This window comes from Muntiacus reevesi, chromosome 1 (genome assembly GCF_963930625.1).
Source record: "Muntiacus reevesi chromosome 1, mMunRee1.1, whole genome shotgun sequence".
Taxonomy (NCBI): Eukaryota; Metazoa; Chordata; class Mammalia; order Artiodactyla; family Cervidae; genus Muntiacus; species Muntiacus reevesi.
In genome coordinates, this window is record NC_089249.1 from 24,523,316 (window position 1) to 24,542,291 (window position 18,976).

The following is an 18,976-nucleotide window of genomic DNA, read 5'->3' on the forward strand; positions in this document are numbered from 1 at the left end:
ATCTTAAAGTTTGAGCAGTGGTGGCATTTGGTGATGTGACACTGTCCTTTTGCTCACTTCTCATAGAGAAGCGTGAATGTAGCAGTACTAATTGTTGAATGTGTTTGCTATTTTTGTAGGCTGAGATATTTGGCAAAGTTCTTCAAAGTGATGAATATGAAGAAGTTGAAGACAAGACTGTAATGGCTATGGGAATTTTACATACCATTGATACTATCTTGACAGTTGTAGAAGATCACAAAGAGGTAGGATTTCCTTGTGTTTTATGATGTAATAATTATAGTAAGTGAAATTTATATTATCATTGGTCATGAATTTTAGTCTTGACCTTTAAATTGCTGCTTATGTTGCTGGATTTTAAAAATTACCCTCAAATCTTAAAGAAAAGTATTCAAATGATTGAAGGGAAATGTTGCATGTGGTTTTAAAGTATACAGTATATCTCTTTTGCTAAACTTAGTTCAGTTCATCACATCTGCTATGTGCCAGGGTAGGCTTGGGGGCTTATTAAACCAAATTTAATAAGACATAAGCCCCGCTGTTTGGAATCCACAGTCTGGTCTTCTTGGTAGAGAGAGACTGCCATTCAGTTACAGAGGCAAATTTTAAATAATAGGACAAAATACTGATGTAACAAATACCTGAGAATGGAAGGGAAGAGAGCTTAAAACATCATCTTTCCTAGGCTGAATTCCAGAACAACATTGGATTAAGAATTTGCACAGATGTTTATCAAGCACTCTCATATTTGTTCTGTTCAGTTCAGTCGCTCAGTAGTGTCCAACTCTTTGTGACCCCATGGACTGCGGCACGCCAGGCTTCCCTGTCCATCACCAGCTCTCAGAGCTTGCTCAAACTCACGTCCATCAAGTCAGTGATGCCATCAACCATCTCGTCCTCTGTCTTCTCTTCTCCATTAGCTGATAGAATGTTACTGTGTCGCCCTGCCATAGAGCAGGTAGTGGTAGTGCCCGTTTGCAGAAGTAGAGCTCAAGGTTCAGGTTGTATCTCATGTTCACGGAGTTGGGAATTTATAGATTTAGAGTTGCAGTCTAAATATATGCTTGATATATCCTGATACTGTATCAATTATTGCCTACCTAAAACCTGCTGCTCTCCTCCCCAAGTATTATATATTATATAGCCTTTACTTAAATTAGATTTGTGTTCATTACTTCTCCCAGCACAGTTGACTTGTTTGGCAATGATGGCAGCTCTCGTTTTATACAGTGGGACTTAGGAAGCAGGTGCTGGTTCTTTAAATAGCATTGTTAAACCCTGTGGCTGTTGACTTATCCTCTGTTTATCGCATACTAATGGATGCTTACCAGGTTCTTAAAATGGTTCGATTTTCTTCTCCTAGGCGGGCCTTTCTTTACCTAAAAGACTTAATGTGAATTTTTGTTTCCATATTCATTATTGTATTGCTGTGTCCTTGTTGAAAATATATGGGCCTCTCTGTAATGGTGAGATTTTCAAGTTAAATTGCATGTATACTTAAGGATTATTCTTTCCCCTTTTATGTAGGACTTGTATTTTAAATTTAAAGAGAACTTAGAAATCGTCTTCTCACGTTTTCCCAAATATGGTTTTCTGGAGGATGGGCAGTAGTAGGATAAGCATCAGGATTAGTTTGGAAAAAAAAAAAAAAAAAACCCACCATTTTATCTTTCTGTTTTAATTTTTTAATTCTTGATATTACTTTTATTTTAAATTTCAAATAAAGTTAAAGGAGCATGTGACCTTATTGTGATTATCAAAGGAGGAATGGGTTAAAGTTGAGATACACTAATCAAATCTAGCTTCCCTAACCTACAGATGAAAAATCTTAAAGCCTTTAGCTAGATGGCTTTGCCAAGGTCATAGGTAACTAGAGGCAAAACAAGGACTGGAATCTTGGTCTCCTGACTGCCAGTCTTATGATTTTGAACTTTGACTTACTAAAAGCAAACTTTGAAAGCAAGATTTCCTTAAAAGGAATATTTACATGTGTACAAATACTTAATGTATGAAGAGTAAAATTAGAAATCTGAAAAAGATGGCTAGTATTTTTATGGCTTAAGTATTCACATTGAAGTCCTAGACATATTCGGAATTAATTTTGGTATAAAATATGAGATAAGGAATTAATTAAACTTGTAATTTTATTATGATTTTAACCCACATTTCCATCATTAGCCCACTTTTCAGAATTTCCTGGTTATTCTTTAATGTTTAATTTTTCACATGGAGTTTAGAATTAACTTCTTAATTTCTCTTCTCAAAAAGGTCCTATTGGAAAAAAAATCCTATTGGTATTTCTATTGGGATAATACTAAATTTATAGATTAAATTAAGGGTTATGATGAATTTTAAACTAAATGTTTAAAATTTGTCTTTAGGTTACTCAGCAGTTAGAGAATATCTGTCTACGGATCATTGATCTTGTTTTACAGAAACATGTAATTGGTAAGTTCTAAGATAGAATAAAAAGGTAAATTGAGACTATTTTTAAATTTGATGAAAAATGCGTTTTAGCCCTTCAAATTCAACAGGATGGACAGTTTTTAGAAAGAGAAGCTTGCCTTCTGTTCAGTTTTTAGATATACTTTCTAAAATTAGATTTCTAGATTTTCATTTAGAGGTAAGCTTAACATACCCAATTAAGAATTGTTGTTGGAGTTTTTAAAGAACAGAGATTTTAAATTTTTTTAGAAAGGAAGAACTAAGATGAGGTTCAGATGAGGTTACTTTAGGATTGAAAAATATGAGATGATAGGCATATATTCTACAGAAGTGTGAATCAATTGTTATTCTGTTATGTATGGTACCTGACTTCTGAGTAGAGTCAGTAGTTAATGCTGGATGTTACAGATTGATTGGGATTTGTAGAAGAGGCAAGTTTTCATAGTATCCAAGCATTTTGAAGATACCAGCCACAAGTCTTGTGGGTAGAAGAGAAATGTAGCCTGTATAGTGTAAGAGATAGAAAGATGGAACAAAAACAGATTACCACATTAGAGCAGCCATCTCCAAACTTTTATCATTCACACCATTAGTAAAAAGTTGAGCATGTACTTCTAATGTATGTGAATAATACTCGAATATATATTTATATGCAATATACATGTTACTGTGCTACATTTACTTACATAAAGAGAAATGTAAAACATCAGATTAAATATAAATGAATATGTTTATCTCTAAGTGTTTTAATGCATTCTTTTCCCATTTTAGAGGATTATCTTCTACTTTGCCAAAGTAGTCCTTACTTTTGAAATCATCACTATAAAGCAGTAGTTCTCAAACTTTGATGTGAATAAGAATCACTGAGGATCTAGTTAAAATGAAACTTCCTGGACCATAACGTCAGAGATTCTGATACACTCAGAAAGAATATATTCACTTATGTCCTTATTTGTGAAAAGATTGCAACTGAAAATTCTCCATTAAAAAATTTCTCTTAAGGACTTCAAACGTGAATATTGTATTGACTTACAATACAATAGTTTCAGGTTTACAACATAGTAATTGGATATTTTTATAGAATATGCTATATACAAAGTTATAAAATATTGACTATATCCCCTATGCTGTGCATTACATGCTTGTAACTATTTCAGGTCAAGGGGATTAAGAGGTACAAACCACTAGGTGTAAAATAAATAAGTCACAAGTATGTAATCTCCATTGACATTTAAAGTAAGTAGTCTTGAGGGAAAAACTGTGAAGTAAAGGAAAGTGAAGTGATTTATACCAACTTTCTGTGATCTGCCTGTGCCAGATTTGTAATTTGGGCAATTGAAACATCAGGATGTTAAGAAAAGAAAAGGGGCCTATTTCTTGAGTGTGGTGGGCAGAGGAGAAGAGTTTCAATCGCCGCCTGTCTCTTCTAATCTCATCTCTAGTGCCAAGGAGATCTCTCTTGTGTTTTTAGCTGTGATGTATGAACTGTTAATGGCCTTTTTTTTGAACCAATATTTAGTCATGTAAGATTTTAGGTTAAACAAAAAAACCTAATTCTGGAAGATATTGTGGGCTGTTAGCGCAGGACCCCACCATAGCAGTCTGACCATGTTTATGTCTATGGTCTAGTCTTTTTCCACTGTCCCACTTTTGCCTCCTTCTTTTGCCTGTTTTTATTGCTAATTTACTCAAGAACTTCATGTATTATTAAAAGCTAGGCTTATCCATTACTGATTTAACTGCTCTATCTTATGCAGTAAGTCAAAGTTAGTACAACCATCCTACCCTAATAGTCTGTTGTCATGGCTGAGACTAAATGAAAAGGCTTCTGGTTAATTTAAACATAAATGAAATTGGTGGAAGGATATTGGTAGCTCACCAAAGCAGTGGGAAGGCTGGAGTTGGCCAGAGTCAGCCAGGATTCTGTCATAAAAATGGTCTGCTTAGAAGGCCAGTGCTGCCTTGCTCAACAGTGGGTCCTACACTGCTGCCCACCATAGTCCAGACTCCCAGCACAGACTGTGATCCTCCTAATTCTTCCCCACCCCCCACAAAAAGAACTGGACTAGCTTTGTGCCTTTTAGTTTCTCCCTCAGTTTCATAGTCCTGGTCTGGAGCATCTTGAGTGGCCTGGTAAATTATACAGGTTGCAGCCATCAAGAGCATGAAAGGAAATACTGGACCTCTTTTCTTTCTTTCAGGCTTCATGTTAGGAAGAGGCATTTGCTTTCCTGAACAGAACTTTCAGAAATTTTTTATTCAGGCCATTGGTTGTATTTCAAGTGATTGTCTTTCATAAATTATTTCCCAGTATCTATGATTTCCATCTTATTTTGCTTTTGGTAAGGCAAATATCTGTATTGCTAGCTTTTAAATATATTAAATTTTGAATAATGTTACAGAAAAAATTGTATTCAAGCTTTCAGGGTGAATATTGGTTCCCTTGAATAAAAAGAAGGAAAAAAACCCCCCCGAACTTTGAAGTTAGACTTTTTTGTTCAGTGACATGGTAGGAAATTTTTGAAATTTTTGTGTTGAGGTTTGTGTTTTCTGATTGTATGTTTAGATATAATTTCCTTCTGAATGAGGGTAAGAATAATATGTATATGTACAAATGCAAGAATATTCCCTTTGGACTCTTTTAATAGTAAGTATAATTATCTTGAAGTAAGTTGAAAAATATTGTACTAATTTTACAAACTTTGTAAATTGGCAAAATATATTCTGTATGTAGTTTGTAAAAAAATACATGTGGCAGATGGATATTTTCACCTAGATGAATTAAGTTCTCTGAAGAACATTAATTGTTTGTAAATTTAAAATCCTATGCATGAGAGATATACAGTAATCTGTTCCTTCTTATATCCATTTCTAATATAGTTATATATATAAACTTTATTTTCTTTATTACAAAACACAAAAAATATAACTTTTCAGTATTGCAAGTAAGTTTAGTAAAAACAAATCTTTGCCTTATCTTATTGAGTAGGGGACAGATCTTAGTGAGAAATGGAAGATGGCAAATATTAATAGAGGTAGCAAGAGACGGAAGCTGAGAAACAAATGCTCAAAAGTATGTTAGATATAAGATATGTGTGAGTATATAGCCTAAATCCTCTTCTGTGTGGTCTTTGTGTTTAATATTTGCTATTTCCTAGGATTCTAACAAGAGATTTTCTTCTTTCTAGAATTCTATGAAGAAATTCTTTCATTGGCTTACAGTTTAACTTGCCATGGTATTTCTCCTCAAATGTGGCAGCTTCTAGGTATATTATATGAGGTTTTTCAGCAGGATTGTTTTGAATATTTTACAGGTATGACTTTGACCATGTAACATTTTTGCTGTTCTGTGTCTAGATAGGTATTATTTCCTTTGACACGACATAAAGACGTATGATTCCAGTACTAATCAGAAAATAATTGTTCTTCCTTTCCTGTGGAGTAGTGCTGTTGTGGGACTGTTTTTCAGCCCTAGGCATAGAGGTCGTAGTAGGAAGGCTATATTTCCTATTGAATCTTAAATTACTTTGTAGTCAAAGTATATATCCATATATTAATTAATATTTTCTGAATGTCAGCTATATTCCAAGCATTGTTCTAAGCAGTACATCAGAGAACAAAATAGACAGCCCTTGCCCTTTTGACACTTCATTCTAGTATGGGGTGGGAGAGGCTAGGAAACACACAGACAAATAAGCAAATAGAGTGTGTCAGATGGTAATGAGTGCTATGGGGAAAAAGAAGAAAATTCATAACAATCACTACAGTAAATGATGAGAATTTTAATCTTCCTGATCCACATTTCCCTCATCAATAAATAGGGCAGGTGTACCATTTTAGTTTCTAGCGTTTTGTGGTTGCAAGGGAAGATAATAATGTGTGGGTGCTATAGAAATGTGCTTTCAGTGGTAATACTTTGTTTCTACTTCTGTTACTCAAATCTCATTGAGAGTTTGAATTTTTTTCCAGACATGATGCCTCTTCTGCATAATTATGTGACAATAGATACAAATACTTTACTGTCAAATCCAAAGCATTTAGAAATACTTTTTACAATGTGTAGAAAGGTAAGCATGTCCTAATCATTTGTTGTAGTGATTCTTACTAATATTTACTGACTAGTGTTGTATTTTACTTCAGATATTCTCTCAATTTATTTCTTATACATGTAGTTGTATATTGCTTTTATGAACATATATTTGTCATTTTGTGTTTTCAAATGGAGTTTGGAATTATATTCTGAAAATTTCATATTGTGTGTTATACTTAATGTTTGCTACTTCTATAGCTGTGTACTTCACAATGCTTAGGTAAATAATTTTCCATGTATTTTTTCTTTCAAAAATATAGATACACTACTTGATTAAGGAAGAGTGCTAGGAAAATATCACAGTTTGTCAATTAGTGATTTTTCTTTTAATTGAATGTATATATTGGAAAACACTAGGTATAGGTAATTTGAACATAAACAAGACAAAAAAAATTGGACTAGTTGGAAAGATAGCATCATTTAACTCAATATAGGGTAGTTTATAAGCCGCATAATGACTACTGTTGTATTTATGCACAACCATGATTGTCTACTATGTTATCTTTGTCACAAATGCCCCCTCTTGGTTATATCTAGGAGTGATTCATGACTAATGCTTTCCTCCTCTTTTAGGTGAATATGTGTATGTTCATAAATATAAAAGGGTATTACATAGAGATGGCAGATTTTAGAAAGTTCAAATAGCCAGAAACCTAAGTTTGGCTTTGGAGTTGGGAGTAAGATAGCTAGTGTACAGTCTGTTTTCCTTCCTAGAAGAGATGTGTACCAGCCTCTGTTAAGAGTGCTGAACTCATAATTAGTTTATCTAATTTAGGTCTCAGTTCAGTTTTAAAGAGCCTGGGAGATTTGGGGAGGTCACTGTTTCATCACATATAAACTGCAGGAGTAGAATCATGATTTTTGAAGACTCATATAGCTTCTGTAGGAACCCAACTTGTTAGGGCATAATCACCTGTCTGTCCTCAGGTTTTTCCTGTTATAGAGATAGCTGCTAGTGAGGAAAAGGGGCAGAGAAAGCAGCAAGTAGACAATTAACTCACAGCTGCTCTGTATTGTAGCAGATAGAGTAACAGTGATGTTCATAATGATGTCCTTCTTAGTAAGTAGATACAATTTATTTCTTATTGTCTTATTAGTGCACTCTTACTATATATCAGGTATTTCCTAAGCATTTGTATGCATTAATTTATTTAATCTTTTCAGCATTATATCACCTTTTTGTCAAAGAGAAGAGAGGCATTTTGCATTGTGTTTGAGGTTTAGAAGAGTGACCTAGGTCATATAAGCAAAGAGGAACTAAAGAGCCTCTTAATGAAGGTGAAAGAGAAGAGTGAAAAAGCTGGCTTAAAACTCAGCATTGAAAAAACTAAGATCATGGCATCTGGTCCCATCACTTCCTGGCAAATAGATGAGGGGAAAATGAAAACAGTGGCAGTTTTTATTTCCTTGGGCTCCAAAATCGCTGGGGACAGTGACTGAAGCCATGAAATTAAAAGATACTTGCTCCTTGGAAGAAAAGCTATGACAAACCTGGACAGTGTATTTAAAAGCAGAGACATCATTTTGCTGATAGATGTCTATCTAGTTGAAGCTGTGGTTTTTCCAGTAGTCATGTATGGATGTGAGAGTTGGACCATAAAGAAGGCTGAGTGCTGAAGAATTGATGTTTTTGAATTGTGATGCTGGAAAAGACTCTTGAGAGTCCCTTGGACAGCACGGAGATCAAACCAGTCCATCCTAAAGGAAATTAACCCTGAATATGGGGGCTTCCCTTGTAGCTCAGTTGGTAAAGAATCTGCCTGCAGTGCAGGAGACCCAGGTTCGATCAACTGGGTTGGGAAGATCCCCTGGAGAAGGAAATGGCAACCCACTCCAGTATCCTTGCTGGAAAATCTCATGGACAGAGGAGCCTTGGGGGTCTGCAGTCCATGGGGTCGCAAAGAGTCAGGCATGACTGAGTGACTAACACAACACACTTACTTATTCATTGAAAGGATTGATGCTGAAACTGGCCACCTGATGTGAAGAGCTGACTCATTGAAAAAGACCCTGATGGTGGGAAAGATTGAGGGCAGGAGAAGAAGGGGACAACAGATAATGAGATGGTTGGATGGCATTGCATACTCAATTGACATGAATTTGGGCAAACTCTGGAAGATGATGAAGGATGGGGAAGCCTGGCATGCTGTAGTGCATGGGGTCACAAAGAGTTGAACATGACTGGGCAACTAAACAACAAATCTAGTTCCAGAGCCCATTTTTTAACTACTGCACTATATTTTGCTTCTTTTCCTTTTGTGGAAGGAAGAGAAACAAAACCTCAAACCAGCAAACAAAGAAACCAAGTAAATGCAATTTGGGATAAAGGGACTGATTTTTTTTTTCTTTCTGTACCATATAATCCTATGACATAAATATATTATTATATTCCTTTTTACAGATGGGAACAGTAAGGCACAGAGGTGAAATAGGTTATTTAAAAACACAGCTCATAAATGGCAGAGCTAGGATTTAGACCTAGGCATTCTGGTCTCAGAGTCCATTCATACTTAGAATCTAGATCTAGAAACACTACCCTAGAGGTGGAATTTTTTATATAAATAGGGTTGATTCTTGGTTTTGCTAGCTACCTGTTTACAGTTCAGCTCCCTGACCCATCTGTTTTCCAGCTTCCATAATTTTATAGCTGTCTCTTTTTCCTTTTTTCTGTCTTTGTGGATGTATGCCTCTAAAATATGTTTATCTTCATTTTAATGGCCTTTGGGAAGGGATAAAATTGAATGGGGATGTTCATATCTGTCATCTTTATCTGGAAAGATTTAAAATTCAGCTTTCTTAAATCTTATTTGTCTAGGAAATTATCTAATTCATCTGAGTTTAAAAAAATATAAAGAATATAATATTCTTCATAGTATTTTCATTTTTAATCTTTCCTTTATAGGTAATGATATCTTTCATTCCTAACATTTTTTAAAATTTTGCTTTGCTTTTTAAAATAATTTTGAAAAAAATACATTTGATAGAAGTTGTCAAATTATTAAAGTCTTTAAAAATGAATCTGGTTTTGATTTCATATCTGTCATCTTAATCTGGAAAGATTTAAAATTCAGCTTTCTTAAATCTTATTTGTTTAGGAAATTATCTAATTCATCTGAGTTTAAAAGAATATAAAGAATATAATATTCTTCATAGTATTTTCATTTTTAATCTTTCCTTTATAGGAATGATATCTTTCATTCCTAACATTTTTAAAAATTTTGCTTTGCTTTTTAAAATAATTTTGAAAAAAATACATTTGATAGAAGTTGTCAAATTATTAAAGTCTTTAAAAAATGAATCTAGTTTTGATTTCTCTTTGTTACCTCTTTTTGTCTTTTATTCCTAATTTCTGTCTCACCTTTATTCTTTAAGTCTGTTCTTTTTCTTATGTCTTGTGTTTGAACTCATTAACTTTTTCATATTTCTTAATTTCTAACATAAGTGTGCCTGTACTCTATAAACCTCTCTTCTGTGAACCTTATTATAAAGCTATCATATTCTTTGTATGAACATGTGCTTTCTATAGTTGTTCATTCAGTGAAAATACAGAATTGTCATTAGGGGAACAGTCTGGTAAGCTTTGTTATATTCATCTTCTGTAATACTGTTTAGTCCTAAAAGATTTAATATCTTTGGAAAGTACTTCAAGTTATAAAGTCCATGTGAGAAAATTAAATGGTATGTAATATATTTATGGTTTTTTTATGAAAAACTGGGTGGATATAGACAGGAATTCAAAAAGAACAGAAAAATAGGAAAAATACAGGGTTTGTTTCATTGTTTAAGAAGGTTTTTTTTTTTTAAGTTTTATTGTATCATTTTATTGTTTTTGGTGCCTTACTTAAAGGGAGGCTTTATTTGTCTAGACAGGTAGCAGCCTACTTTTTAATCCAGAGTTAAATAAAGTGAATTATTACTCATATAAGGAATTAGAGTAGATAAAAAAGATAGATGGACTTTATTTTGAACTTTCTTTTTTTGGGTTGGCAAGGTAAACTCATGATGCAAACACCATGATTCTAATGGCTGTTTTTTACGTGATATTTACTTTGTGTAGACTTGATTAAAGTTTTACAGTGCTGTTCACTGCTGAGTGAAATTTTAATTACTGTAGGTACTATGTGGAGATGCAGGAGAAGATGCAGAATGTCATGCAGCCAAACTTCTTGAAGTCATCATTCTTCAGTGCAAAGGAAGAGGAATTGATCAGGTAATATATGTGTAGAAGACATCCTACTTGATGTTTAAAATTTAAAATTTACATGCCTGCTTGACATTTTGTTTATATTATCATGAAAAATTATAAAGATAGCCTATAGTTTGTATTTACTGGTACAAATCTTGTAACAAAAATACCCATGAAATTTGGAAATTATTCCTTGCATTCTAGATACACAGAAAAATATGTAATAATTTAAGAGTCTAACAAGTAAATCATGAAGGAGATAAGTGTACAAATCCTGCTGTTTGATTCCCAAAGAGTTGCTTTTTTCGTTTGTGTTTGTGTATGCTATTGAAATATTCCCAGATATCTTTTTCAATCAGAAATGAAGGTGCAAAAATGTTTTTCTCTATTGATATAAAAATAGTGTATATTTTTAACAAGATTAATTCAGTTTTTGATACAACTGTGGTGTGATATTCAGTTACTGAGAAAAGTATTCAGGTATAAGTGTAGAGTTTTTTTTTCAATTCTGTAATATTTATTCCATGTATTTTTGTATAACAGCTTTATTGAGATATAATTTATATACTATCCAGTCAGTCATTTAGAGTTTAATGCTTCTCTGATTTTTAATATAGACACCAAATTGTGCAACTAATATCACAGTCAGTTTTCAGAATATTCATCACTACCCCTGAGAAAACTCTGTGCCCTTTAGTAGTTATTTCTCATTTCACCTAAATAACCCTCAACCCTAGGCAACCATTATTCTACTGTTTTTCTCTACAGATTTGCCTATTTTAGACATTTTATATAAATGAAGTGTGGTTCTTTGTGAATGACTTCTGTTACTTAGCACATAATACTTTAAAATATACCTTCATGTTATAGCAGATATCAGTACTGTATTTCTTTTAATTGATAAATATTTCATCATATGATTATATCACATTTATTTTAGCTATTCGTCAATTGTTGGACATTTTTCTTATTTCTACCTTTTGGCTCAGGTAGAGCCAAACAAAAAATTTCCATTTTCTTCTAAGAGATTTATGGTCTTAGCTCTAACATTTAAGTCTTTAATTCATGTTGAGTTAGTTTTTGTAGATGGTGTGAGGAAAAGGTAACAAAGTCATCATTTTGCATGTAGATGTCAAGGTGTCTAGGAGCACTATTTGTTGAAAAATTATTCTTGCCCCGTTGAAATGTCTTGGCACACTTGTCAGATACATTCAGTATAAATGTGAGGATGTATTTGTGGACTTTCATTCAGTTATGATGAATTCTTTTGTCCTTAATCCAGGATTGCACTATTACTGTAACTTTGTAGTAAGTTTTTGAAATTAGGAAGTTTTAATTCCTCCAGTTTTCCTGTGTAAGATTCTGGACCCTTGAATTTCCATATGAATTTTAGGATTGACTTGTCATTTTAAGGAAAGAAGACAGCTAGAATTGTAATAAGCATTGTGTTAAATCTTTAGATCACTTTGGGAAGTATTGTCACTCTGAGAATACTTCAATCCCTGAACATGGGATGTCTTTCCTTTTCCTTTTATTTAGGGTATCTTTAATTTTTTTCAAAAATGTTTTGTAGTTTTCAAGTACATTTCTTTTGTTAAAATCTTCCAAAAATATTCTATCCTTTCTAATGCTGTTGTAAGTGGTATTGTTTTCTTAATTTTATTTTCAAGTTGTTTATTGCCTGTGTTTAGAAATACATTTTTTGGTATATTTATCTTGTTTCATGCAACCTTGCCAAAGTTGCTTATTAGTTTTAATAGAGTTTCAGAGAATTTCTTTGGATTTTCTGTATACAAGGTCATCTCATCTACAGGTAGAGTTTTGCCTTTCAAACCTGGGTGCTTTTTATTTTACTTTTCTTGCCTAGTTGCCTTGGCTAGAACCTTCAGTGCAATGGTGAATAGGTATGGTGACACCTTGTCTTGTTCTTAATCTTAGGTAAGGAAGCATTCCTTTCACCATTAAGTCTAGTGTTAGCTGTGGGTTTTTCATAGCTGTCTTTTATCAGATTGAGTGCGTTCCTGTTTACTCCTGGTTTGTTGAGTGTTTCAATCATGAAGGAGTGTAAGATGCTTTTTTGCCGCTCTTGAGATGATCATATGGTTTTTGTTCTTTTAATGTGGTGTATTTGTTGATTTTCAGATGTTAAATCAACGTTGAATTTCTGGTATAAATCCTACTTGATCATGGAATATGATCCTTTTTATATATTTCTAGATTCAGTTAGATGGTATTTCTTATAACTATTTTTGTGTCTATATTTATAGGAGATACTGATCTGTAATTTTTTTTCTTGTGGTATCTTTGTCTGGATTTGGAATCAGTGTTATGCTGGCTGGCCTCATGGAATGAGTTGGGAAGGGCTTCCTCCTCTTCTGTTTTTTGGAAGAATATATGAAAGTTGGTGTTTTTTAAATGTTAGAATATAGCAATGAAGCCATCTTTGCCTGAGGTTATTTTGTGAGTAGTTTTAAAATTACCAGTTCAATCTCTTAATTGTTATAGGTCTACTTGTATTTCTATTTCTTTTTGAGTTAATATGGGAGTTTGCATCTTTCTTAGAAGTTGTCCATTTCATCTAAGTTAACTAATTAGTTGGCATGCAATTCATAATATTTTGTTATCTTTTTGTAGGTCAGTGATAATGACCCTGTTTGTTTTTGATTTTAGTAATTATCATCTTCTTTCTCTTTTTTTCCCTTTTGTTATTTCAAGTAATTTGTTCATTTTTTCAACGAACCAGTTTATGATTTTTCTCTCTCTTGTTTTTCTGTTTGCTGTTTCATTAGTTTTTGCTTTAACCTCATAATTTGTTCTTTTCTACTTTCTTTGAGTTTAGCTTGCCCTTCTTTTCCCAGTCTTGAGGTGGAAATTTAGGTTATTAGATTGGGATCTTTCTTGCTTTTTATTATAGAGATTGATAGCTATAAACTTCCCTCTAACTGCCGCTTTAGCTACATTAATAAGTTTTGGTATATGTTCATATTCATTCATCTCAAAATATGTTCTTATTTCCACCTTAGGTAATGCTGATATAGAGATGTGTCTTGAGGTAGAAAGAAGGGATGTCAAAACTTAAGTCCAACGGAAGTCTAGTAAAGAAAGATTGAGTAGAGGAATTGCTTTTAGTTGGATAGACTCATTTGAAGTTAGCAAATAAGAATTTCAGGTGTAATACTGTGGATTTCTACTTCTAAAACTGGATTGTCAGAGGGATTGAAAAGTTAGTATCCAAGCATTTCTATGTCAGAAAGTTGAGTTAGCTCACTCTCTAATGTTAGTGAGGTTACCACTACTGTGCTGAAGGATTATAACACCTTGGAATGAAATTCCTCAGTATTTCCTATAAATTGGTAGTTATATCTAGATATTTTGGTAAGATTTATTTGTGAATTTTTTGGCAAGAATGCTTCATACGTCGTGGTGTGTGTTCCTACCAGGAGGCACAGGTGTCTGGTTGTCTCTCATCTTATGATCTTAGTGCTGGTGGTGATGATATTTTAATTCTGTCATTCTTTCTTCATTTATGAGTAGAAATATTTCTATGAAGAGAAGTGTTTTCTCATCAATTTATTAGGTTCCTCTGAGGAACAGTTTGAGTATTTCCCTTTGTTTGTCATGACTGAGGCAATAAGTTTGTTTCCTAGCATCTTCCAAGGATGACCAGTGAGATGTTTTGGGTTTTTTTTTTTTTTTTTTTTGGTTTTTAGTATTATTTGAACTTATAGATTCAACTTTATTTGACATGTTTCATTTAAGTCTGTATGTTCAAATAATATTAAAATAATACTTAAGAATGTTTCAGGTACAAAGAGTTCTTTTACCCTTGGCTCATGGGAGCCTCTTGAGTTTGCCATAGGAGTGCTTTTGACCTGACTCTAGTAGTGTTTGGAAATTTTCTGCTATCTGGTGTGTCTAGATGCTCCAGGTTCATCTTGTACATTTCCTGCCCTACCCTGGGAAATGGTATTCCAGAACTGTAAGCAAAAGGGATAGCCTTTGCTATTGAGTTGGTCATTATTTCCACAAAACAGAACCAGGAAATACATATTATGTTATTTTGAGACTAATGCATTAGTAGAAGACATGGACATTTCCAGTTCAAATTCAAGACTACATTATTTTTATTTAACCAAATTGATCCTAATCAATATCCCCTAAACCCAGAATCCTTGTCCTCATCATAATTACTCATTTACTTTATCTCACTAATATGTATTAATATATAGAGTCTCATAAAGGATTAATCTCTGAAATATACAAGCAGTTCATACAGCTCAATATCAGAAAAACAAACAACCCAATCAAAAAATGGGAAGAAGACCTAAATAGACATTCTCCAAAGAAGATATACAGATGGCAAATAGACACATGAAAAAATGCTCAACATTGCTTATTTTTAGAAAAATGCAAATTAAAACTGCAATGAGATATCACCTCACACCAGTCAGAATAGCCATCATCAAAGAATCTACAAAGTGTGAATGCTGGAGACAATGTGGAGGAAAGGGAACCCCTTTGCACAGTTGGTAGAAATGTAAATTGATACAGCCACTATGGAGAATATGGAAACTTAAAAAACTGGGAATAAAACTGCCATATGACCAGCATCCCACTACTAGACATACCCTGTGAAAACCACAACTTTGAAAGATGTATGTACCCCAGTGTTCATAGCAGCACTGTTTACAATAGCCAGGACATCAGAGCAACCTAGATGTCCATCAGCAGATGAATGGATAAAGAAGTTGTGGTACATGTATATGATGGACTATTTCTCAGTCATAAAAAGGAACAAATTTGAGGCACCATCTAGTGGTGGATGAACCTAAAGCCTGTTACACAGACTGAAGTAAGTCAGGAAGAGAAAAACAAATATTGAGTATTAATGGATATATATGGAATATAGAAAGATGTACTGATGAGACTGTTTGCAGGGCAGCAGTAGAGACACAGACATAGAGAACAGACTTGTGGACACAGTGGGGGAAGTACAGGGTGGGATGAATTGAGAGAGTAGTATTGAAACTTATATATTACCATATGTAAAGTAGGTAGCAGTGGGAAGCCGCTGTGTACCACAGGAAGCTCAACCTGCTACTCTGCGACAATCTAGAGGGATTGGATAGATGGGAGATGGGAGGGAGGTTCAGAAGGGAGGGAACAGTGTATACCTGTGGCTGATTCTTGTTGATGTATGGCAGAAACCAACACAACATTTTAAAGTGATTATCCTCCACTTAAAAATAATAAGAAGAAGTATATACACAGTGTCAGTGTAGTTATACCAGCATGGCCACAAACATGTGATTACATTGTCTTAAACATGTGTGTTTAAGGTTTTTCAGTAGCTCTTTTTGTCTCAAGGGTATATTCATATGCTAGGAATATTTATAGCCAAACATGTCAAGTCACAAATTTTAAAGTAATTTAAAATAATCCCTGTTCGATTATTCATTTTATTTTAACAACTAGGGATTCCTTAAGTTTTTTTATGAATAAACAAAACATATGCATAGTCTAAAGTCTGAATTACAAAAAACAAGGTATATTCAGAAAAATCTAGCTTCCATCCCTGTCCACTGTACCATTACTCTTTCCCCATTTCCACCCCCCCCCCGCCCCGCCAGTTTTTAGTTCATACTTTCATTTAAAAAATAAACAAGTAGTTACATTCATTATCTCCTCACTTTCTTAAGTTATTATTTCTTAACAATAATAACATTGTTATTCTTTCGCTAAGTTGTGTCCAACTCTTTGTGACCCCATTGACTGCAGCATGCCAGTCTTCCCTGTTCTTTGGTATCTCCTGGGGTTTGCTTAAACTCATGTCTGTTGAGTTGGTGATGCCATCCAATGGTCTCATTCTCTGTCTCCCCCTTCTCCTCCCCTCAATCTATCCCAGCATCGAGGCCTTTTCCAATGAGTCTGCTCATTGCATCAAGTGGCTAAAGTATTGGAGCTTCAACTTGAGTATCAGTCCTTCCAGTGAATATTTAGGACTGATTTCCTTTAGGATTGACTGGTTTGATCTCCTTGCTGTCCCAGGGACTCTCAAGAGTCTTCTCCAGCACCACAGTTTGAAAGCATCAATTCTTCAGCAGTCAGCCTTCTTTATGGACCAACTCTCACATCTGTACATGACTACTAGAAAAATATAGCTTTGCCTATATGGGCCTTTGTTGGCAAAGTGATGTCTCTAGTTTTTAATACACTGTCTAGGTTTGTCATAGCTTTTTTCCCCAAGAAGGAAGTGTCTTAATTTCATGGCTTCAGTCACTGTCTGCAGTGATTTTATAACCCAAGAAAATAAAACATCACTGTTTCCACTTTTTCCCCATCTGTTTGCCAGGAATTGATGGGACTGCATGCCATGATCTTAGTTTTTTGAATGTTGGGTTTTAAGCCAGGTCTTTTACTCACCTCTTTCACCCTGATCAAGAGGCTCTTTAGTTCCTCTTCAGTTTCTGCCATTAGAGTGGTATCATCTGCATAGCTGAGGTTGTTGATATTTATCCTGGCAATCTTAATTCTAGCTTGTGAGTCATTCAGCCTAGCATTTCGCTTGATGTAACCTAGACAGCCTATTAAAAAACAGAGATATCACTTTGCCGACAAAGGTCCATATAGTCAAAGCTATGGCTTTTCCAGTAGTCATGTATGGAGGTGAGAGTTGGCCCGTAAAGAAGATTGGGTGCTAAAGAATTGATGCTTTTGAATTGTGGTGCTGGAGAAGACTCTTGAGAGTCCCTTGGACAGCACAGTCAAATCAGTCATTCCTAAAGGAAATCAACCCCTGAATATTCACTGGAAGTACTGATATTTAAGCTGAAGCTACAGTATTTTTGCCACCTGATGCAAAGAGCTGACTCATTGGAAAAGACCCTGATGCTGGGAAACATTGAGAGCAGGAATAAAAGGGGGTGACAGGATGAAATGGTTGGATGGCATCATTAACTCAATGGACATGAGTTTAAGCAAACTCTGGGTGATAGTGAAGGACAAGGAAGCCTGGAGTGTTGCAGTCCATGTAATTGCAAAGAGTCAGACACTCCTTAGTGGCTGAACAACAGCAAACCATGTGTATGTTATATCCCTGTGACTTTTTTAGGAATTTATTTTCCTCAAGAGAAATTCTGATCACATCATGCTTATTCTAAGTCTCATTTTTTTTTTTTTCTTTTTTTTTTGCACTTCATTCTTGAGCAATGCAGGAGTTAGAGGTGCTCACCCTCTGTGCAGTTAGAAATCTGTGTATAACTTCTAGTTGGCCCTCTGTATACATGGTTTCTCCCTATCTGGATTTAATTAACCATGGATAGTGTAGAAGTGTAGTATTAATTGTTGAAAAAAATCTGTATTTAAATGGATCCATATAGTTCAAACCCATTTTGTTCAAGGGTGAAGTGTATTTCCAATTTGATTTATCAAAGAAAAACTCCATCCTAGTCGTTTTAACTTAAACATGGAAGTAACTGAGTCTACATTTGGATTATTGCAGTTTTTTTGATTGTGTACTCTTGTAGGACAATCTTCATCTAAGTGAAATCTTCAGTTAAAAGGAAAGGAGACATTTTGGTACTGCTCTAGGACCTTTTTTTGCCATTTAGTCTCTCTGAATTTTATAATTCTGAAAATGATTTAAACTAGCAAGTTCTACTGTCTTTAAGAGTATCTTATTTAATGATTACACTTTACCAGCATTCAGCTTTCTGTAAAAGTTATTTGATTTCTCTTTTTCTTTTTTCCTTTAGTGCATTCCACTCTTCGTGCAACTTGTTTTGGAGAGATTAACCCGAGGGGTCAAAACTAGTGAGCTTCGTACTATGTGTCTTCAGGTTGCAATTGCTGCCTTGTACTACAACCCAGATTTGCTGCTACATACTTTAGAACGAATTCAGTTGCCTCACAACCCTGGACCTGTAACTGTACAATTTATAAATCAGTGGATGAATGATACAGATTGTTTTCTTGGGTCTGTGTCTTTTTGATTTTACACTGCATTTCTGTTCTTGGAAAGTTGACTTGTAATATGCATGTATAATAGCATATTGAAAGATAGTTTTTATATATGAGTTTTTTAGTGTATTAACATAATATTAAATTTTTAGAGAATTAAGAATGTGTTTTAGGAGTATAATCTAGTGGAAAAGAACACAGCCTCTGAAAATTAGATTTATTACACTCCCTCACTTGTTTTTGACTTACGTGTATCATTATGTCTTGTCAACAGAATTAAGTGTTTACTTGGGTTC

General features: G+C 34.2%; 1 protein-coding gene across 2 annotated transcripts in view; it reads left to right on the top strand.

Annotated features, from left to right (window-relative positions):
* The window catches only part of IPO8 (importin 8), a 72,269-nt gene that overhangs the window by 38,622 nt on the left and 14,671 nt on the right, over window positions 1-18,976 (top strand). For both annotated transcript variants that reach the window (XM_065939863.1, XM_065939872.1), the window contains 6 exons: window positions 120-245; window positions 2,382-2,448; window positions 5,634-5,759; window positions 6,415-6,512; window positions 10,650-10,745; window positions 18,476-18,696. In XM_065939863.1, the coding sequence (XP_065795935.1) occupies window positions 120-245; window positions 2,382-2,448; window positions 5,634-5,759; window positions 6,415-6,512; window positions 10,650-10,745; window positions 18,476-18,696 (734 nt within the window). The remainder of the gene's footprint in view (window positions 1-119; window positions 246-2,381; window positions 2,449-5,633; window positions 5,760-6,414; window positions 6,513-10,649; window positions 10,746-18,475; window positions 18,697-18,976) is intronic.